Raw genomic sequence first — 22,620 nt, 5'->3', positions numbered from 1 at the left:
GTAAAGTGAACAGCTTTTCCCCATCACTGAGGAGGTAGGATGAGGTAATAACCCTCAAGTCGTTTGTAGACGGGTATGAAAAAAGCCTCATGTCAGGCAAATCTCCAAAAGTGGAAAGGTTGCATAGTATGGTCAGGAAACAAGTCCCATTTCACAGTGTGCAGAAATGTGGCACTGAGTATGTTATGGTCAAATGATTAAAGGTAACCAAAGTAGAAGAGTTTTCTTTTGGAGAAAAACCTGACCATGCTTCAGCTGAGCAACTGCAGAGCATGTGAACTCCTGACCTTTTAGGCAGGTTGTGCATAACTGAAATGTTTCCGTGCAATTCCATTGCAAGGTCAAATAAAGGGGAGGTGTTTATATGTCACTGGAAGAAGGCTATATTGAAATTGCCAACAGATATTTAATTGTGATATAATAGCGTAATATAAAGCGCTCATAAAGAGTAGCAGATCTGCCTAATGTTGTTACAGGATACTAAATCAGAACAACCCCTGAGAGGCCAAACTGAGACCAAGCTCACTTCAGTTTCTCAAACACAAGAAACCTTAGACAGGAGCCTTCTTTATACCCTAATTATGGAGTATACCTAGTGCTAATTTTGGAGGCTAAGTAATCTCATTATTGGATCCACTTCAGATAGTGTAGGAAATAAGTTAATATCCAGTGCAGATGGGACACCACTGTTTTAGCTACTGTGCAGGTGAAAAATAATAGTAGTGCTGAAAATGCTTTTGGCAAATGTGTGGTACTTAGACTATTTCTAGCACCAATTAACATGTATCTTGACGGAGCTTTGTGCTAAAACCTTGTTAGGCACAAGTCTCATCGTTCTAGTCCTGTCAGATCCGTAGGATAAGATTTTCAAATGCTGTTTGTTAACTTCCATATGCTTCCACTGAATTTAATGCGAAAACTCCAGTTGACATCAGCGAGACTAGTTAAGTCACTGCTGAGTATAAAAAGTGTCAGAGTATAGTTAACAATATAATAAAGTGGCATTAAAAAATTGCTGCACACTTTGTGGTGGCAGAATAAGTGCAATACTTGAAAAGTATTTAGAGTGTCTAGTTTTTCTTTCAATTCTTTCTATACATATAGAAGACATTTTAACTACTTTAGGGCTGTGCTTGATTCTGTAACTCTGTTTACATGGTATAGCTAGTATATCAGCTGCCAGTATGAACACTCTGTTCCCTGTAAATCTGCACCAAAGTGCTAAACTTATGAGACATACAATGAATTCACTCTTGTTTATGTCTGTTGATTTTCGCCAGGGACTGCTGTACAGTTTGATTGGCGCTCAGGGGAATGAGAGACTTGCTGTGATGAATCTTGGCTATAAACATTACCAAGGCATTAATAACTATCCACTTGATTTGGAGCTGTCATATGCTTATTACAGTAATATTGCAATAAAGACATCCTTGGATCAACACACTATAAAAGGGGAACAGGTAAAAGAGTTATAAGTATATCTGAATTTGTTTTCTGTGCAAATGACTTTTCATATATTAATATCAATTATGTAGCTAGAACATTTTTGTCTTGAGTTACAAATATTAGCTCAATATTAGCCTATGGCAGGGGTGTTGGACTAAACAATCTTTAAAGGTCCCTTCCAACCCAAACTACTCTATGACTATGATTGTTGCAAAATCCCCCAAATTATATGTAAGTATCACTACTCCATTACTTAGCAAGGGGGAAACCAATCAAAGTTAGGCTTAAATCCTCAGAATTGTCCACATGCCTGGTTTTCATTTAGGTCTAAGTCTTATTCTTGGGCCTTAATTCCTCACTCAGATTTTTAATTATTAATATAATTGGATTTGTTTATTAAGCAATAATAATTGCTTAATTGTTGTTATTATTATTAAGCAGTGATCTGCTGTTTCAGTAGCCACACATCATGAAGTTAATGCAAAAGATGAATTGTTCTCTCCATACATACACCTTTTCTATAATCAGATGTAAAGATTTGGCTGTTAAATAACTGTCTGATGAGATAAAGTTACATTAAAATGATTTTCGAATGAACTGCTAAATAGGAGGTAACACAACTTTATCTGTAAAGAATACTCAGGGTAGGCCAGTACTAAGATCCTGGCTTATCAGAAAGAATTATTATTGTACAAAAAATAGAGAAATTTTGACTGCTGAATGTTGCGGTTTAACCTCAGATGGCAGCTAGGATCATGCAGCCGCTCACTCACCCCTGGTTGCCCCCCTCAGGAAGGGAAGGGAGGAGAGGGAGAAAAGGAGGGGAAGGGATGAAAAAAAGACCAAACAACTGTCTTTATCTCAACTCGTGTTGAGATAAAGACAGTTTAATAGAACAATATCAGAAAAGGAAAATAACAATAATAACAATTATAATAATGACACAAGTCACTCTCACTGCCTGGTGAATTGATACCTTCCTGAGTAGTGATCACAAGTCACCACCCTTCGGCCAACCCCATTTATATACTGGGTGTGGTGTCTATGGTATGGAATATTCCATTGGCCATTCCATCATTCTCTCTAGGCTTCTCAGCCTCTATGGGAAGCTGAAAAAAGTCCTTGAAAAATATAAACATCGCCTGGCAACAACTAAAACAATATGCATTATTGACATTCCTTTCATACCAAATCTGAAGTCACCACCACTAGAAAGAAAATTAACTCTGTCCCAGCTGAAACCAGGACACTGACGGACTAAGAATCAGCATACAGCCAGCTAGGTAAGAGTGCTGTAGCGCAGGTCTTCATCAAGTTCCTGCTACCATTTTTTTTTATCTTTTAAGAGAGATTTCTATAGAAATTAAAAAGCCTTAAAAGGCTTAAAAGCACTTCTTTGCTATTATTAAGTGCATTTAAAACTAAAAAAGTGGGTTTTTTTTTTTTCAGTTGTCGGTGTCATGGCATATCTTTCCAGTGTAGAGTGGACTTAAGTTTTGTACTGTACCGAAGCAGTAAACGGTTTTTACACTGGATATAAGGATGGTTCCTAATGCACTGGCCAGCAGGGAGTGGTGAGAATTTTAAAACCCAGAATTGATGACAAAGTTTTAGGGATAAAGAGGAAATGGGCAACATTTTCATTTTCGTGGCAGATGTATGAATTCATCGTGTAATAATTTTTTTCTGTTCACCTACTCTTCAGGCATTTGTTGAAACTATAAGGCTGATGGATGATGAACTGCTAAAAGCTCAAACAAAAGAAAATGGTGATGTCTTTATGTGGTTAAAACATGAAGCAACAAGAGGAAATGCAGCTGCACAGGTATAAAGTAATACGTTTCTTTCCACCCAGAATTGCTTCTTTTTTATGAAGTTGAACTATTTCCCATGTTTCTGTCTGAAAATATCCAGTGACCATGCAAAAAGCTATAACAATGATGCAAGGCAAAAGGGAAGAGTTGTCAAGACTTATCAACCTCCTTCTCGGTTCATTTTCCCTGGGCTTGTATTTGGCAAGATGCACTTATTGCTGCTGATCTGAGACCAGCAGCAATATGTTGTAATACAGAGACATTTGCATATGTCAAATCTGCCTTTATCACTTACATCTGCACTTAAATCAAGTCAGACTTTTGTGGTACTGACAGCCATAAAAAATAACCCTGATGTAGATTTAATGTCAGTACATTTTACCACTGGGAAGTCCTCTGAATATTCCCAATAACCAATTGTTTTCAAACTGTAGAGGACGTATAACTAATTTCTTCACATATTTAAAATCCATTTGAGCCTGCAAAAGTCTGCTTCTGCAATTCCAGTTTCAATACTAGCATTTATAACATTCATGTTTATGTTGTTTTCTTTTAGCAACGATTGGCTCAGATGCTGTTTTGGGGCCAACAAGGAGTGGCAAAAAATCCTGAAGCTGCAATAGAATGGTATGCAAAGGGTGCCATAGAAACAGAAGATCCAGTGTTAATATATGATTATGCCATTGTGTTATTTAAGGTAAGTCATGTTTCATATTTTCACTTAAAAAAAATCATTCCTGTGACATGCATGTTTGTAATCTTCAGTGACACACTATGAGAGTGTGTGGAAGTGCTTTTAGATTTATTTTGAAAATCAGTCAATAGTTATGAAGCTAATGCTGATTTTTACCAGTTATGCACAAAAATTTTAAAAAGGGCAAGTTTAAAAGCATTTTAGTCACTTTGTTCCTAGCTGGATTCAGGATCAAAATACCATCTGAATTGGGGATCCTAATTTTTCCTAATGGTTTGTCACCTCAAAAATCTAACCAGTTGGTAGGCATAGCCCTTGGTGTAGAGGTGTAGGTGCAAGTTCAATCCTTTCCTAGAATGCCCTTTATTAGGTCTCTGGGAATTTTTTCTACTGCTAGAAGCAGTAGACTGCAGAGGCTAAACTCAGGCTTAACCCTACCTGAGTCAAATAAGGTGTATCAGCTAAGCAGTGTCACCAGTAAGACATTTAACACTACTAAAGGTTAGAGATACTAGTGAAGAACCCATGGGTCTTCATCTCATTCCTTTGACAGTGGAGGTCTATTCTCTACAAAATGCTTGGTTAAGTTTTGCTTGTGTTAATTTTGAGCACCTGTAGTCTGTTTACCCAGGTCTGGAATTAATTTATATGGACATAATCAGCATGATATCTGCATATTTCCTTTGGAGGCACTCTGACATCCTTTTTGAGGAAAGCCGAGAGCTCTAACTCATTGCCAAATCATGAACAATCTATGTAGCTTTGAGTGCAATTCATTCTTCCGTAGTTGTCGAAAATTAAAGATCTGTGATATTGTTTAGCCATAAAAATCACTTGGATCGACTGGTGAAATAATTTTTCCCAGACTGAATCATTGAGATTTTGTAACACTGTGAATGAAGGGTGAGCACAAAGCTGCTTTTTTTGCTGTAGCTGTTTAAAGCCAAATAACACCTAGTAAATAATAGTGTCAATGTTGAAATGCATTTTGAATGTGTATATGTGAATTTTCATCAGCCTGTATTTGTGAATAATGATTGTTTCACATAACCATTTCCTAGGGCCAAGGTGTGAAAAAGAATACAAAGCTTGCTTTGGAATTGATGAAGAAAGCAGCAGCCAAGGTAAAATGTAATAAATATTTTATTGTAAAAGTCCTATACCAGGTGCTAATAATAATAATGACCTCTGATTTATATAAAATGCAAGTTACCATAATTCTGTGTGAATACTAGCTGCTTCTCCAAGTGTCTTCACTATGAATGGTGAAAGCCCTCTTTCCACAAAATCATAGAATCATAGAATCAGTGAGGTTGGAAGGGACCTTTAAGATCATCAAGTCCAACCATTAACCTACCCTGATAAAAACACCACCACTCCTAAACCATGTCCCTAAGCACCTCATCTACCCTTTTCTTAAACACCTCCAGGGATGGTGAATCCACCACCTCTCTGGGCAGCTTATTCCAATGTTTAATAACCCTTTCAGTGAAAAAATGCTTCCTAACATCTAATCTAAACCTGCCCTGACATAACTTGAACCTGTTTCCTCTTGTCCTATCACTTGTCGCCAGGGAGAAGAGGTCAGCTCCCATCTCTCTAAAACCTCCTTTCAGGTAGTTGTAGAGGGTGACAAGGTCTCCCCTCAGCCTCCTCTTCTCCAGATGACCACTCAAAATCCGCCAAAATTTCTATGGAAGAATAAGAGTTCTCTCTACTTATATCTTTTGGAACTTGATGATAGTTAAGTGACTTACAGAGTGAATAGTTGATCCAGGAGTATGTTTTTGCCTCATATTCCTAAGTACTTTTTTCTAGATCATACTAGGTGTGTTTTTCCAGAGGGGTGCCTGCCAGGGATAACTACCATCTTTGAAAATCCATGCCAGCAGGCTTTGCTGTAAAAACAGAGCATCTTAAAGTTGGAACATGAATGAAAAAGAGTAAAAACCAAGGTCTGGATTGTACTTCCACAGTCTGCAATGAGTGATGGTGCATTCCTGCAACGCAAGAGCTGAATGCAGAGCAGTGGTGGCTTCCTGTCCCACCACCCCTGAACTGTAGTGGTTTATGGCTAGTTCTCTCTGCTTAGAGTTAGAACTCCTCCAGGGGGTGCTGGTGACTGGAAAAAGACTATGCGATCTCTCTGGCCAGCTCTTCTCTAGTTCAGGGAGAAGACCTGGATGTCCCAAAGCCTTCTGTTTTTTTCCATAGCAGGGGGGGAAACATCGACAGGCACCAGAGAGAAGAGGAGCCTCACTCTATTTAATGATCTAGCACAGTCAGATTACCCAGGCCATATCTGGTCCTTAGTATAAAAATGTAGGAGTACCTACACCTTGAATACCTTCCTAGCTCTAGAACCAGAACTAGTTAAATTACTGACAATGGCAATAGACCAGCAATTGCTGCTGACCACCATCAGAAAGGAATTGTTCCGATTCTATCATCCTTTTGAAACAGGAGACGCTACCTGTTCTACTGCCTGTTTGGGAAAGGCTTGAATAAATCGAGTGGCTTTCACAGTGTGATTGAAATTCGCTTGATTCAGGATCTGAGGAGCAGATTCCAGGAAGTGTCCTAGCAGCAACAATTTCCTTACTCTCCTTGAACCCATATACTTATGTTTTTATGCTCTGGTGCACATTTTCTATACAAAAATAACATCATAATTGTTGAAAAGCTTAACTGCTTTTGCATTTTAATGGGTAAGTTAGTAACACTGTTTAAATCTGAAAGGAGAAGGAATCCTTTTCCAGAGCACCTCTGTAAGTGCCAGTAACATGTAGTTCTTTCTGCAGAGATTACAGGAGGAGACTGTGCAGTGTAGAAGGCAATAGTAGCAAGCAAATAACGTGTATTTCTGCACTGAGATTTTTTAGGTAGTTTTTACCTTATGTCACCGTTCTGGCATGGTTTCTATTAAACTTACATTATAAAATAGGAGTAAATAGTATGTCCATGTTTATTGGTACAGAGTAATTTGAACTGCTGCCATAGTTACAGCCACCGTATGATCCACCAGTTTATGTAAGGAGACAGTGACTCATTGCAACCGAAATAAAAACTGTCCTCTTGATCCGTAATTGTTGATGCAAAGATGCAACTTAGTAATAGCATGTAGCACTATCTTAAGCAGATCTGTATGACGTTGGTGAAATACATTTTGAAAACTGCATTGCAAATTTCTGTGTTCGTTGCTTCCTATTTATTCTTAGGGAAACATTCTAGTTTAAAAGAAGGGGTTTTTTTAATGCTAATCCTCTCAACTAGGTTCTGAGTGTTCATGAGAATAGGTGCCCCATTTTGGCTTTGCAGAGGAAACACGTGAAAGACAGTCGCAGTTTGTTCTTGTCAACAAGTACAAATATGAATGCAGACACAGGTGAAACTCTACAGAGTAAGATCACACTGGAGTCTGATTTCTTGCTCTCAATGTGAGGCCATGAGGAAGAAGAGTGTGGGAAAAAAAAACCACCAAACTTTTAGATCCCTTAGTCCTAAATCAGTGTAATTTTGGCTGGATCCTTGTGCAAGGCACCTAGAATCTAGGCAAGGTCACGAGAGCACCCAAAGTCAAGGAGCAGGTTGGAATTACGAAGTGACCCAAAATGGAATCAAACATGTGACCCGAGACTGCTGTTCTCCTTCCCTAAGGGTTTGCCCCAGGCAGTGAATGGATTGGGATGGTATTACCACAATTTTAGAAGAGACTACGGAAAAGCAGCCAAACACTGGTTAATTGCTGAAGAAATGGGAAATCCAGATGCATCGTACAACCTCGGTGTCCTTTATTTAGATGGGATTTATCCTGGAGTACCTGGTAGAAATCAAGTGAGTAAATATTTAATAGTACTATTTCTTACATTAGGGCCCAGTTTAGAAGTTTGTGCTTTGCTCTTGAGACTGCTGTGTTCACTCTGAGTTGGGTTTCGATACCTTTTATCACAAAGAAGGGTGATACTGAGGAATTCGGTCAGATTGCTTAGAGAGAGAGATGTTACTCAGATACCTCAGTCATACCTACGTGCGTGTGTTTGTGTTCCTTTAATTTAGAAACAAAGCAGGTGCAGGTTTAGCTTTCTTCCTTGCAGTCACACCAGCCGGGATAGTGTGTGCTCTCACGTGGTGTGATCCTTTGGGTTTCTCCCAGCTTTAGATTGGAAAGTATAAGGATGCTTTCCATAACAGATGAAAGCAGCAAAACCTTGTCCCTGATCTCGTGAACAGCTATGCTGCATTCACATAGCTTCTGTGAACCTCAGAAATGCAGTGAAAGACCTTCGAGCCAGACTTGCAAGTGTAACTATTTAATACAGTCCTGGTAGACTGCAGTATTTCAATTTGTCTTTCTGTGACACAGCCCATTTATTACCTTTCTCATTGACATGTGCAAAATTAATTTTCCCCTAATAGGAATGGTCTACTTTGGTTATATTTCTTTTAATTAACTGGGTAGTTTACGACTGACAGCACGAACATAGTGAGATAGGCTGTAATAAATGCAAGCAGACCTTGTGCTTGGAGCTAAAATATGTTTCCAGTGTGGCCTGTGTGTTCTGAGGCCTGGATATTCTCCAAACAGTGAGCGTTTCTCCTGCCAACAAGTGCATTTGTCCTTCTCTGGGGACCAAAATACACATTTCAGAGTGGACTGATTGTAAGAGTACACCAAAAAGCGCCCAGATTTTGTTATTCACCAGAGCCATGGGGAAGGAAAAGTACTTTGTTATGGCTGTGCTGGGCACTCTGAAGTCCATGTTCACTCACAGAAAACAAGTATCTATGGTTAAAATTTTCCTGAAATAAATTATTTCAGGATGTATTCTGCTTTGATTTACATTACAGATTACTGTTTCTGAGGGTAAAACATGGAGAGTCACACAGCCCTCCTGCTTCTGCGGCTCTGGCCCTGCCCACTCAGCCTGTGTTATCTTTTATAAACCAGTTTCAGAGGCTTGAGCACTGTGGCTGTGCACTGCTGGACATACTGAGCATTGCTGCTGCTCCCCAGCCTTCACTTAAGCATCGCCAGTGCAGGAGGTCCTGTTCCATGTCTCTTCTTCAGGATCCCTTATTAATCTCCCTACTAGTGAATAACTGATTTTACTTTTGTCAGTGCGCACAAGACTGGTATGCTACCAGGTGTTAGTTACACATTTAGACGCTTTTCTATTTGACATTCTGTACATTACCGGAATTTATGGTTTTAAAATCCTTTTTCCAGCCCAAACTATTAAAAATTTAGAAGAAAGGAATTCATTTCACCGAAACACATTAAAAGCACTTAAACTGGTTTGCCCTCATTAGCCAATTGCCTCTTTTAATTCATTTAATGAAATGAGTCCCAGGAAATGAAACTCTATAAACATTAATAATGCAGAGTTGCTAATTGTGTCTTGTTTCCTCACAGACAGTTGCTGCACGCTATTTCTATAAAGCTGCCCAAGGAGGACATATAGAAGGGACTTTACGATGCTCTCTGTACTACATCACAGGAAATATGGAAGACTTCCCTAGAGATCCAGAAAAAGCTGTAATGTAAGGAATGAAGCCATTTGTTAAAGGAAAATATTTTTCTGGTGGGGTTATTTTGATTATTGGTGATTTTTAAGTCCATAGTCTAAGTATCTTGTACTTCATCGTGCTGCTTACCTCCTCAACAAAAGGTTCTTCTGCAGTAAAGTTTGATACACATGAATATGTGTATTATTTAAATAAACAGTAGATTTTGAGAGATGCTGAGTACTTTTTAGTACTTTTTTTTCTGGAGCAACTCGGAGAGATTGTATTGAACAACCCTGAGAGGTTGTATCTAACAAAGCCATGCTTATTTGATTTTCAAGAAATATCAGGCTCCTGATGTGGTAGGACTGGTGTTTTACATCAAGAAAAAAGCAGATAATTAGTTGTTGTACTTATTAACTTATGTTTGTTTTCTTAAAAAAAAAAGAAAAAAAAAAGTAATTTTGCCAAGAAAAAAACATAGGATTTCTCTGCTCATGGAGGTGAAAGGACATAAATGTTCTCATTCAGTCAACAGTTACAAGACTGATACATCAATTACTGTGAAATCCCATCGTTTGTTTTATGGAAGAAGTCAGAAGGTGATCCCATATGCTCTTGTGTCTTTTGAGTCAGTGTGAGTTGGGATAACATTACTGGAGCACACCTGTTCATTTCTTGTGGTTTGTTCTTGTCTACAGCTGGGCAAAACACATTGCAGAGAAGAATGGCTACTTAGGTCATGTCATCAGAAAAGCTCTCAATGCTTATCTGGAACTTTCATGGTATGTTTGTTTTGTTCTCTTCAGGTTCATTTTCTATTTTTCACTTACTTTGTAGTATGATGAAATAATTAACATTGGGCCATCACCTCAAGAAAACACAAATAGCAGCACCACTGAAATCAGTAGCAAAACGCCCATTGACATAAAGGGAAGGAGGAGTTGACCCAAAGCATAATTCAATAGTTCTGATAGAATCAAGTGAAAAAGAGGGAGTTTGTAGAGTGAAATAGTGTTGTGCTGTCTGTGATTGTGATGTGTGATTGCTGTCTGTAGCATGTAACGTGCACTGGATTAGCCAGAGGAACAGCTTTCACTTTTTATATTCCCTCTGTTCCAAAAATCATACTTTGTTTTCTCTCTTCTTTATAATTCCATGTAATGAAATCTCAGGCTGCTAGATTAGATTTGTTCTTTTTTTTGTATATGATTAATGATATTTTTTCTGTAAAGTATAACAGATGGCTACAATATCCGATGAGCCAACTGAGAGGTTTCAAAATAGCCTCCAGGTTAATGCTCCATTTTTACAGCGACCTGTAGGCATGAGCATCAGATACTGTATGTGCAGGCTTCAGAATGTCATACATGATTAAGACAATGGCTTGTTTAAGCCTGCAACCTCCCCCTGCTAGTACTTAATTAGTGCTTCAGGTTTAGGAGATCTACAAGAAACTGTCAGTGGACTGTTTTGGAGTAACCTATTCCTAGAAGTTTCTTTTTATGCAGTTTGTCACAGGCATTTCTCCTGAGACTTGACCTCACTTTTCAACACTGAAAAACTCTCAGTTAATGTTTTTGTGGCACGTTCTGATGTACGAGCCTGCAACTCTACCCAGCTCATTATGCGTACAGTCACTCGAAAGTCCTGTGCACGTGACAAGTAGAGCATTAAGATCCTGGGAAGTCTGGTCTCAACAGCTAGGAGGAAAAGTCTGCTGGAGTCCTACTTGAGATGCCAGTGACTGGGAGTGTATGGGTAGTTACTTATAAAAACTGGTCCTAGTCATCTCTGGTTTTAGGAGTATGTTCAGGTTGAAATCTATGCTTCCAAAGATTTTTTTCATGTATCTTGCACAGGGGTAAATTGTTACACTGCCAAGCAGACTAAGTAATATGTGTTCCTCAGTCGTTGCTGTTAGCAGCCACGTGTTCTACACACCTCTTAGTCATGGTAGTTTGATCTTCAGAGACTTATTTAGAGGCCTTAAATGTAGTTTCTTTTCTGACACTTATTTAGAGGCCTTAAATGTAGTTTCTTTTCTGAATTGCCCTTTGAGACTTAAGGATCAGAAGAACTAACTTCCCAGCTTAGGTATCCTGAATTCCTTCTGTGGTGCCAGGTCTCTATTGTCCCAGATTTTTTTTTTCAGGGCAAGTACAAGGAAGAATTTGCGATCTTGCAGAAGCAGTTGGGAAACAGGAGGTTGCACCTGCTAATTCTGTACGGGCAACTGCTTTCACAATTTCATTTAAAGTTTCTTTGCTTAAGCACCTACTCTTGAAGTCAAATGGGTATTTAACCATATTTGCTTTCAGTTAAACAAACCATTGAACCCTGAAAATGGTTTAAGCTTCGTGTTGTGGAGAAAACCACTGGAAGCATGACCCTTTAACAGGAAGCTTTAGTAGGTAAAAAGTACACCAAGTGTATTTTAATGTTGTAATTTTAAAACCAAACACATGATTTTAAACACTTCCTCTTAATTCTGAATGCTTAGTCTTCATAATATTGAGTAGATGAGTGGTAGACCACAAGAAAGAGGTGCTCTCCTCTGGAATCATGACCAGTGCTGTATCACTGTACTGTGATACTGAATTGCTATACTGCTATATGCTAATGCAAAATCAGCTTTTATTACTCGCTTTACATTCAGTAAGATGCCTAGAGTCCATAGAGGGACTGAGATTGTTATTTTATTCACACATTCAAATATAATGAGAGATAATTCCTGTTCTAAAGAGACCATAGTCTAAAAAGACAAGACAAACAAGTCACAGAAATAAAAGGGTAAAGCATACCAAAGAAGTACTCAGATGAATGTTTGACAAATATATAGACAGCTAAGTTAATTACAGATTTTTTTTTTTTAAGTGGAGGAGGTTAGAGTCTTTTAAGAATGTTTTACCGGAAAGATTTGAGTAGATAATTTGGCTTAATATTAAGTCAAGTTTATCATCAGTCTTGCACTTAGAGTAAACGCAGCCTGGAGCCGGTCTAGCTTCAGTGCAAGAGAGAAAGCGCTGCAAGTTCTGGAGATCCAGTATGGCTTGTTACTCCACTCATGGCCAGTAGATGTAGCTGTTTCATGTGTTTACCAACCTCTTGCTAAACCTTGTACTAAACCTTGTACTAAAAATTTGCTCTTAGGTGATTTTATCAATTTATTGTGTGGTTTTTTTTTTAACTGTAACTAAAATGCATCTTATTTTTCTTATTTTTTTACTAATTTATTTTTTTGTAACATTAGGCACGAAGCTCTGCTGTATTACATTTTAGCAGCTGAAACTGGGATTGAAGTGTCACAGTCAAATTTAGCACACATCTGTGAAGAAAGACCAGTAAGTAAATGTATTCACAGTTCCTCTTTATCCTAAAAGGAACACTTGTTAATAATAATGTGATCTTAGTCTCTTAACTGTGATATGAATGGATCAACTATTTTCTTTCCAGGACCTAGCAAGGAAATACCTAGCAACTGATTGTGTTTGGAGATACTACAATTTCTCTGTCTCTCAAGTCAATGCACCGTCATTTGGTATGTGTAGAGAATTCTTTCTGAATTTTAGTTTTAACTTTTTTAAATTTCAAAAGCTACATTTGTTACAACTTCCATGTGAGTGAGCAAGTTAAGGGAAGAATAATACCTGCTTATGCATTTCCTTTTTAGTGTTTTGATAGGAATATCAGAGGGAAAAAAATGTATTTTAAGTGTTGTGTTTCAGCACAGCTTTTCTGACAATTTCCTTTTTATGGCATAAAATGGGTAAAATTTGAATAAAACAAAATAAAAAAGTTCAGCCCTGAGAAAGGGCAAGATATTTAGGAGCCTGAGCAATTGACTCAAGGTTTAAGAAAAAAAAAATAGTAGTAGACTTTAGGAGCTCATGCTGTTCAGTTTATCAAAGAGAAAATCCAAAAGCAAATATACTTCCATATCATAATTGAGTCATGAGAAACTAATGAAGGCTAAAGGATTCCTTATCTAATTTACTATGAGTTTTTCTGTTAGGGTACAGAGTTTATCAACATTGGCACAGCTTACCTTAGGGAACTAAAGGATTCTCTGTTAAAAAAAAAAAAAAGTTTATTCCTTCAGCCTTAAATTTTACTACATCTATGACTTTAGTGAGTAAGTCATTTTGGTGCCTTTGAAAGAGTTATTCAATATTTGAAAACATCGATCTGATTGTCTCACAAAAAGTTTTAAGTGCTCTGTGGAAAAGTGGAGTATAAAAAGAATTCAAGGTATTCATTTAAATACACAGCAGCATGGAAACTGAATACCACATTGATGCAGCCTGAAGCCACAGGAGCTGGGAGACCCTGTTAGCTTTCGTGAGGAGTTTGTAGACGCCTTAGCAAGGTGCAGTTTTGTTGACCCTTTGGCAGATCTACTGGTACAATCTTACATTAGAGAAGCTTCTGAAGGTTAGACTTACGGGGTGAGACTGCGATTACATTCAAATAAAGGAGAGAAGACTTGCTAGGTTGAACAGGGGAAGGATTTTATTACTTCCTCACATAAGTATTTACCTCAAACCCCTCTCTGCAGTAGCGGAGGATCAAATCCCCGGTGTAGGGCCTGGGACGGAGAGTCTAACCCTGGCAGCAGAGATTTTCAGGGCTGCGGTATCAAATGCAACACAGGGTGACCTGACCTCAAGGCAGGAGTGCTCTCCAGGCCAGGGCTGGAATGACACAGTTGGTATAGTTGAGGGGAACTCTCTTCTTGATGATTCACTACAGCATTCATGGCCTTCCACTCTGCATCTGTACTAGCCTGTCTAAGTAGTCTTTCTGCCTTTGCTGTTGGGTCAGTGACCAACTTGCTTCCTGGAAGACCTCTGCTATAGTTCACTGTAAAACAGGTGGAATTTCTAGGTCCTGCCATAGATGCACAAGGCAAGGTGTAGAAGTGTTTCAAACCATTTGGGGAAAACTTAGGTCAGATAAGTGTAGACACGATCATGAGAGTTCTTAAACTCTTTAGCATAGATTAGTGCAATGTCACGCTTGCTCCTGTCTGGGTTATTGCCCATTCTATTGGCACATTTCATTACTGTGCAATATTGCAGAAAGATGTTTGCAAAATATTTGCTGGATATTGCTTCCTTCTAGACCAGGAAAATTCTATACCTACCATTGTCCTGGGTTGGGTTTGAAAGTAATGAAATTATCATAAGCAAAGTTCTGTAACTTTTGGGATGGGATCAGCCACCATAGTGACAGGTACAGAACAAACGCTTAGATAGCATGTTTTTTGGTCTCATCAAGCTAGTATGGTAACCTGAATAATAGGGCTACAGGTTGCCCAAAGACAGATTCAGCAAGTGAAGAAAGAATGCGATATGAAATCTCAGTCTCAGGTTTTGTAACATCGTTCACTAAATTCATTAAAGAGAAACCATGAGAAATTTCGTCCAGGATAAATATTTTCAGTGGGCAGGCTGATGGAAAGTAGCTACAGAGACAACCAGAGAGAAAGTGTACTTTTTTTTTTTTTAATATGGTGCTTTAAGTAGAATTACTATTAAGTTCTCTATCGCATTAATAGTTGGTTAATTCTATTTCTACAAGTACTCTAAATGATCTACTACTGGTTTCTTCCACAGCTTATTTGAAGATGGGTGATTTCTACTACTATGGTTACCAGAACCAGTCTAAAGACCTTGAGCTGTCAATGCGGATGTACGCACAAGCTGCATTAGAGGGAGATTCACAGGTGGGTCTGCAGTTGTAATGTGTTTATAAAACATCAGAGTTTAGAACAATTTGAGGATTTCTCTGAGACTGGTTATTCTGCTTGGCTACATCTGCACTGAAGAAACATGCTAGAATAAGTTACAATTATTTCAAAATACCTTATGAATCAGTAGTTGCTGTTCCATGATAAAAGAAGGTAAACCTAGCATAGATGGACAGTCCTAGAATCGGGCTGTTTTGAAAGCAAAAGGTGAATGGCCTAATTCAGTGCTACCTTACCTCGGCACAATTGATTCAGTTGTGACCTTGGTAGTTTTGCTACTGCAAGGGGAAGAATTAGTAGACTGCTGAGTTGTATTCCAGTCCTATCCTCTGCTATTTTAGGATATAAACAAAAAGACTGGCCCATTTCCCTTGATATATTGAGTGAATTCTAGGGTGAATTTTGTCACTCCACCAACAATTTCATTTTAAAGTGTGTTATAGTTAAAAGATACGCCATATCCCAGTACCAAAGACATGTGGTGTTTCAACACAGTTTACTGCCTTCAGACCCTCCTGAAGTGTCCTGGGTGCAAATTCTGTTCTCCCTCTCCCTATGACAATGTCCCCAGACAGTATCTTGTATGTGAATTTATTAGAGGTAGCATAGTTGGGTTCTGTTTTGAGGTTATTGGGACAAAACATTACTGCTAAACTAGCAAAGGAGAGATGCGTGAACAGTTACTTTAAAGTATGAAAGCCAAACTGATGGGGAATCCTGTAATACGTCTCATGTGTGTTCATCTTCATAGCTCTGAAGAGACATAGGGATGCCTAAGACTTGTCCAAGTAGGCAAAACTGTAAGATTAAGGACTTAAATTGTCTGGACGAAATTTCTGCTCTCAGTTTCACTATTCAGGTTGCTGTTGAACTGTGAACTAGGTGGAGGGGCATTAAACAGTAACAGAACAGGAATCCATTTCTGCTTTCAGTCTGTATTTCCCTAGTAGGTAAAAGATTACAATTTGATATGGTGGCTGTGTTTAAAGAGCAACTAAAAATGAGAAAGCTGAGATCTTTTTTCAGATGGTTTCACAACAAATGAATGCTAATACTTTTGCATTTTCAATATTTACCTGGGTATATCGTTAGGAGAGAAGGCTCTCAGTGAAGATCACGTCATATTAAATTAATTTCTAAAAGACAGTTACTCTTACTTAGATACTTGATGCTTACAGTAGACCTTAAATATAGATATGAAAATGTAATAGTTAAAAAGCGTGTGTGCTTTTTCATTGTTAGGGTTTCTTTAATTTGGCCCTAGTCATGGAAGAGGGCAACTCTATACCTTCCTACATTCTGGATCACTTGGAAATTGATCAGGCATTGCATTCTAGTAATACCTCACTTCTTCAGGAACTTTATTACAGGTGGGTCTTTTTTTCCCCCTTAATCAGCATCTTCTGTTTTTCCATGTGAGTAGCATTTACTCTGCAGAACAGCAACTCCTGTAATTTATTAACTTTGTTCACTTGTATGATTCAAGGCAGGTTAAGGTCAACATGCTTGAAATGCTTAAATGACCTAAATATATTTCAGTTTATGCCTGTTAAAGAGACCTGATTATATGAGATTACCTGAAATAGCAGGGACTGGATTTAATGATCCAGGAGGTCTTTACAAATTTGATGTACTTAAGTTCCCAAGTTAGGCACTGACAAGTTGTATACAGTCCAAAACAATATTTTAATGATAAATATGGTGTCATTTAATACAGAATGTAAAAGTATGTAACTGGGATAATAGCAGTCCTTCCTATTTATTCTGCAAAGATGTTCCAGTCTGGGACAGATGTTGCGGCACAATAGATAAGTGAGAATGTTACAGGTCTACTGCCTGTGCCAGCACTGTTCATGCACAGAGCACCTAGAGACCTCAAGTTCTGGTACAGAACTTAGGTTTCCTTTACCATGTATTGGAAAGCACAGTGGGAATGGGAAGCTTACACAATATTGGGTGGATTTGTGGAATTGCCTTTCAGATATTTAAAGAAGGAAGAGCTAATGCTTAATACATGAGCCTGTGAACCAAGAATGAGTGGTATATCTTCTGTTTTGCTACTGAGTGTTGTGTGATCAAACAAAAGTGGAGAGAATACCAATATTAAAACCTCATTTGTTGATTCACCAACAATCCGCTGAAACTGTTCTTCGCTGCAGTTAGCCTGAACTTCTACCCTAAATTATCTCTACTCCATATGAAATTACCAGTCAGATAAGTAGGGCTTCTGGACCAGCTGGGCTGTCTGGGATTGTAAGCTTGAGCCTGAATTCTGCCTTCACTTGGGCTGAATCCACCTGCTTTGCAGAGTTGACAGTGCTGCAGGGTTTTCCCTTTATCATACACTTTTGTCCAGAAGGGCATGTAATTTTTTACAATGTATATAAAATATATAGAATTTAATATATAAATTATATAATTTATATATAATTTTCAATATAAAAATTATATATATACACACCCCCTACCCCCACTCACCCCTCCCTCCTCAGCTTGGTAGAAAAGAATCAATTGTAGCTTAAAATTGGAGCCTGTGATTTAGCTGTCTAAACTTCCCTAGTAGTTGAAGTTCTAATTGATGGAACTGAGAAAGCTGCTCAGCTCACCCCACAACAGACACCTCATAACTGGTCAGCTCAAGCACTTTCCACGCTCTGATGGCATTGTCTCTAAAGGTGGTTTAGGCACCAGTGTCCTGCATAGGCATCTAAATTTTGTACATCTAATCTTAAATCCAGTCCTACTGCTGTTGACTCACATTAGTTAGAACAAATCATCTTAAGTACAACCTTGTACTATGACTGCTTGGCAAGGGTAGGCTGGATGCTTAGACCCGTTGTTGACTGATAAGAAAATGAAAAATATACTCCTAGGGTAAGGTATTCTATGCTCAATGGAGTTAATCTGGTATTTCTATGAGTTTTTACTTCACCATCTGTGACGTAGTGATGATAATGCTTATTTTTTCTGGGTTACTGAGGTTTGCTGCAAAGCCACTTTAGATTCCCAGGCAACACGTGTCACAAAACTGTAGATGAGGCCTAATTAGTTGTTTTAATCTTCTTGTTGTAGGTGCTGGAATAATAGTAACCAAGAATCAATTAGTCCATGCTCATTAGCATTGCTTTATTTTCACATGAGAGTGTTCTGGAGCAATACTTTACAATCTACTCTGGTATGTATTGCTCCTTCGGTACATGCACAGTTCATCTGGAGCACTACCTTGGTTTTACCCAGCTCTAATTATGTTTTTAAACTTACTGTCACAGATCTACTTCATGGGAACCTTTCTATTATCGATTCTGGTTGCATTTGCAGTGCAGTATTTTCAGTCTCTATCTGGTAAGTATTTGTCACTGTAAAATGAAAGAAAGAAGAGTGATCTTTTTATTTCAGTAAAAACTTCCAAAATAAAAGCAGGAATTCTAGAGTTGGTAGAGGTACCTCTGAACAGCAACTTTTGACACACAAGTCATTTTCTGATCATTGAAAAGGAGTGGATGAAGCGAAGCAAGTTTAAACCTGTTCGTTTCTGGAGACTTTCCCTTTGTAAAGGAGATTCTTAATAAAAACATTAACTGCAGGAGGATATGGCTGGAAATAAGAGATTATTTCCCATCTCTCAACATTCAATTATAGCAATTACATGACTTTGATTGCTTATGTTGTTTCCACAATACACGATGAGACTGTGTTCCTTGTTTCACATGACTGGATCCATTCAGATACAAGGTGGGAGAAAAATTGAGGTTCAGAGAGCTAGTACATTGGGGTAACTTAGGAGGAGGCAGTTTGGCCTCTTCAGACCAGTACCAGAATCGGTAAATACATTCAATCAGCACTTGCAGACTCCTCCTGTCCTAAACTAGAAAGGTTTGCTGGATGTCCTGCCTTCTCTGATGGGACAGAGAATATTGAGGGACAGAAAACCAAATGCCAGACTTCAGTCTCTTAATACTCCCATTATTTTCTTACCATATTGAAAGAGAGACAAAACTAGATTGCACAGGAAAAGGGGAAAAAAAAAAACAACCCTGACATCACCTGCAAAAATAACGAGTCATCATTTAAAAAGCATTGCCAGCTTCAACCAAGTGTTTCATTTCAAATCACAAGGCAGGATCTTGATTGGGAAGTTGTGAAATAAATATTACCAGTTGTGAAAAGATTTTCTTCCGCTAAATACATTTTCTTATGTCGTGGTTTAACCCCAGTAGGCAGATTAAGCTTATGCCAGAAAATACTGTTTTCAGACATATTTCTATAATAAAATAGAGAAAAAATTACTTTCCACATTGACTACCTATAGGGAATAATATTTAAAGAAAAAAAAATACCATTAAATATAAAAAGATTATTTGAATTTTATAATTCCTAGATAGCATTTAAGACGTGTAGCTGCAAATAATATGCTCACTATGGAAACAGCTCTGAAACCCTGCTTTCTTTCCTTACTATCATTTGTGTAACTTGGGAATCATACTACATATGTACAAAGTATATAGTTACAGATATTCTTCTCTCAGTATTTCCTAACCTTTAAGTATTATTCTTTATATGTGATTTTATGTCCACATAATATTTAAATATTGATGAATAGACTTCCTAGACACAGCAGGGTCTTTTTTAATAATTTCTTTTGATGTTTTTCTGAAGCCCATAATTCTCCTGGAACAAGATCAGAACCATCGTCAGATGAACCTTCTTCCTCAGAGAATAGTAACGAGGATGCCACCAGACTCGTACAGCAAGATGAATCTACTTTTTCAAACAATTTAGCACAGCAGGAGTCAACCACTCAGAATCCTCCTGTTACAAGCTGAAGTGTAGTTTTCTTAAGGTTCACATCCCATTGGGAAGGTGGGATATGAACAACTACAAATCTAAGAACTGGTAACCAACCCTATTAGTGGCATTAATAATGCAGTCCAGCAGCCAAAAGTAGGGAAATTCACTGATCTGATTTCTCCACTATAGAGGAAAAAAATCCCTGTAATTTATTTTGCACTCCAAACAGATAATGCAGATTATCTCACTATACACAACACATGCTCATACTGTATTTCATTGAAGGACTAAAAGAAAACACGCAAAGTCTTTGCCTAATTGAAGAATGAGCAAACCTCCCACTGGTTTTGATGAAGAAGTTTTACTCGCATATCTAATATATCATTAGATTGCCTTTACTGCATTTGAGCTTATTTTACCCGTGAAGTTACCAGAGTTTTCATGTTGGAAGCATGGAAATTAGATAAAAGTGAAATCCAACCACCAGCACTTTCTAAGGTCCATGACACACCAGCCAGGATGTTGGTACCTGCAGTGATAATAATTACTTTTTTGGCATTTTATATTCCATCCTAATTCTTTTGTGCGAGAAGTGTTTTGTTTTGAAAGAAAAACACCAGGAAGATTTGCAGTAGGATCGTAATGTAGTAGTTCTGCTGGCTAACCCTTGGTCAAAGTTTCACAAGTGTGAACAACAAAACATTTCCTGCGCTGCCAAGAGCCACTAATTAGAGAAAGTAGCTTCCTCAATGAATAAATAAGAATATTTAAGTGTGAACAGGTGACACAGTGAATGAACAGTTTATTGTTTGATTCCTCCATAGATAACATTGGCCAGGATTTATTTCATGTTCTACGGTAACTCTTAAATTAAGACACCTATTTAAGTGACAGTTTATCTGAAGAATGTTAGATGGGATATACGGATAACAAGTATGGAGTGCAAATGCCTTCTGTCTGATTTAAAGCTGTCTGGTAAGTGGCTGCAGCAAAGGTCTCACCTTTAAAGCAGGTGTGCGTGCACCTCTGCAAAATGAGGCAGATCACAGATACAAATTGCATCAATCTATGCATTATTGAGGGTTAAATCCACTCTCCTTGCACTACATTATTTACTCTTGTAAATAAAAATATTTTTCTAATTCAGCCTGTATGTGAAGGACTTTTTTTAAAGCACCTGTCAGGTGAAGTCATATCTTGCTGTTGCAAATTCTCAAGAACATTACTTAGATATCTGTTTTCTTATCTCCAAATGGGATGATCAACCCTTGCTTTCTTTGAGGAATAGAGTGTTCTCACAGAGCAGACCTGCGGGAGTGTGTTTTGTTTTTCAGTCAAGACACAGGAGTTCATTCAGAATGAATCAAAAGGAAGAAACCTCCGACCTTCAAGAGAGATGATATATGTAAAAAAAACTGTACGTATACACATACCATCAGGATGTTTCACTTGCAGAAAACTGAACATTCAATGGTGTTCAGAGAAGAGTTGATGCTTTGAAGCAGCAGTTCCACTGAGTAAGCAAGGGGAAAAAAACCCAAAACACAGATGTTGAAGCTTTTTCCCCCCATCCACCCTCATAATCTGAAAGCGAGTTTTGTGCCACATCACTGAGCTTTTTGTTTATGTGAGCAAGAACAGTGCAAAGAGTACTTTTTGTTCTTAGTAGCATTGTAGACAGGTATTTTGTTCTCTTTATGTATAGATAGGTATTTTGAAGTGACAAAGGAACTCCACTTCTACATGCTAAACCGTTGTTGACTTACAGAGGTTACATGGTGTGCTTTTGGTATCCGTTGCAAACACCACAAGCATTTCTGAGTCCGTTTTGAGTTGCAAAAACTTGTGCAGCTAAATTTCATTATATCAAATCCCTTAAACACAAACATAGATATTTCAAAAATTCTGTCAACTTTTATCACTTAATAAAAGAAAACGGCGTGCATTTGCATTAAAACTGGGGCAGGTTCAGATGGTAAGGCCAGAAGTATTGCATAAAGTCAAGTGTAGCCTTTGAAGATGAGTAGACAATCGTCACAACGTAGGCATGATGTCAGGTACCAAATACAGTTAGATGGTCACAAAAAAGTATTCGGACATGCACACAACAACCCTTCCTTATAGTAAGCTACATGCGCAGGATGTATTTTACTATATACTTAGGTTGTACGTAGCAAAACCAAAGCCTCTAGTGAAACATTAATCCCGTGGGAGTTTGTCAGTGGTGGCATGTTTGCAACCTGTATGTTGAAATCATGGGGCTCTCAGAGCAGCAGTGGTTTAGGTTGTGTACATATGGGTCAGAGTTAAGCGTTAGCAGTCAGCCTGACTGCATTTTCCTCTCTAAAAAGTAAGCCCACGTTCTCAACTTCAGTAATTAACTAATTTGAGGAGGTTTGCCAGAAACATGATTTCACATCTGTATTTCAGAAGACAATTGCTGAAGTTGCAATATATTTCTTGACGCCAGCAGTTAATAGTTAGGTCTTTGTTTATTGTTAGCTATTACATCAGACCTTCTACCAAAGTATACTTAAAGTATGTTAAGATAAGCAACGGTCCACAATAAACTGGCAATACTTAAGGCTGAAATAATAATAGTTACATTATTATCCTTCATT

The 22,620-nt window shown here is 38.1% G+C and overlaps 1 protein-coding gene across 1 annotated transcript in view; it reads left to right on the top strand.

Moving 5' to 3' along the window:
• Positions 1-21,145, top strand: part of SEL1L3 (SEL1L family member 3) — a 34,152-nt gene extending 13,007 nt beyond the window's left edge. The window contains exons 10-23 of the mRNA XM_082482574.1: positions 1,281-1,460; positions 3,152-3,271; positions 3,817-3,957; positions 5,016-5,078; positions 7,612-7,788; positions 9,368-9,495; positions 10,161-10,244; positions 12,713-12,803; positions 12,916-13,000; positions 15,078-15,187; positions 16,454-16,581; positions 18,284-18,386; positions 18,481-18,553; positions 19,868-21,145. Coding sequence (XP_082338700.1) covers positions 1,281-1,460; positions 3,152-3,271; positions 3,817-3,957; positions 5,016-5,078; positions 7,612-7,788; positions 9,368-9,495; positions 10,161-10,244; positions 12,713-12,803; positions 12,916-13,000; positions 15,078-15,187; positions 16,454-16,581; positions 18,284-18,386; positions 18,481-18,553; positions 19,868-20,034 — 1,650 coding nt within the window. The 3' untranslated portion in view covers positions 20,035-21,145. The remainder of the gene's footprint in view (positions 1-1,280; positions 1,461-3,151; positions 3,272-3,816; positions 3,958-5,015; positions 5,079-7,611; positions 7,789-9,367; positions 9,496-10,160; positions 10,245-12,712; positions 12,804-12,915; positions 13,001-15,077; positions 15,188-16,453; positions 16,582-18,283; positions 18,387-18,480; positions 18,554-19,867) is intronic.
• The last annotated feature ends 1,475 nt before the right edge of the window (positions 21,146-22,620 follow it).

The sequence above is a fragment of the Vanellus vanellus genome (assembly GCF_965231255.1).
Source record: "Vanellus vanellus genome assembly, chromosome: 4".
Taxonomy (NCBI): Eukaryota; Metazoa; Chordata; class Aves; order Charadriiformes; family Charadriidae; genus Vanellus; species Vanellus vanellus.
The sequence above is the reverse complement of the archived record's forward strand: the minus strand, read 5'-3'. Positions and strand labels throughout refer to the sequence as shown.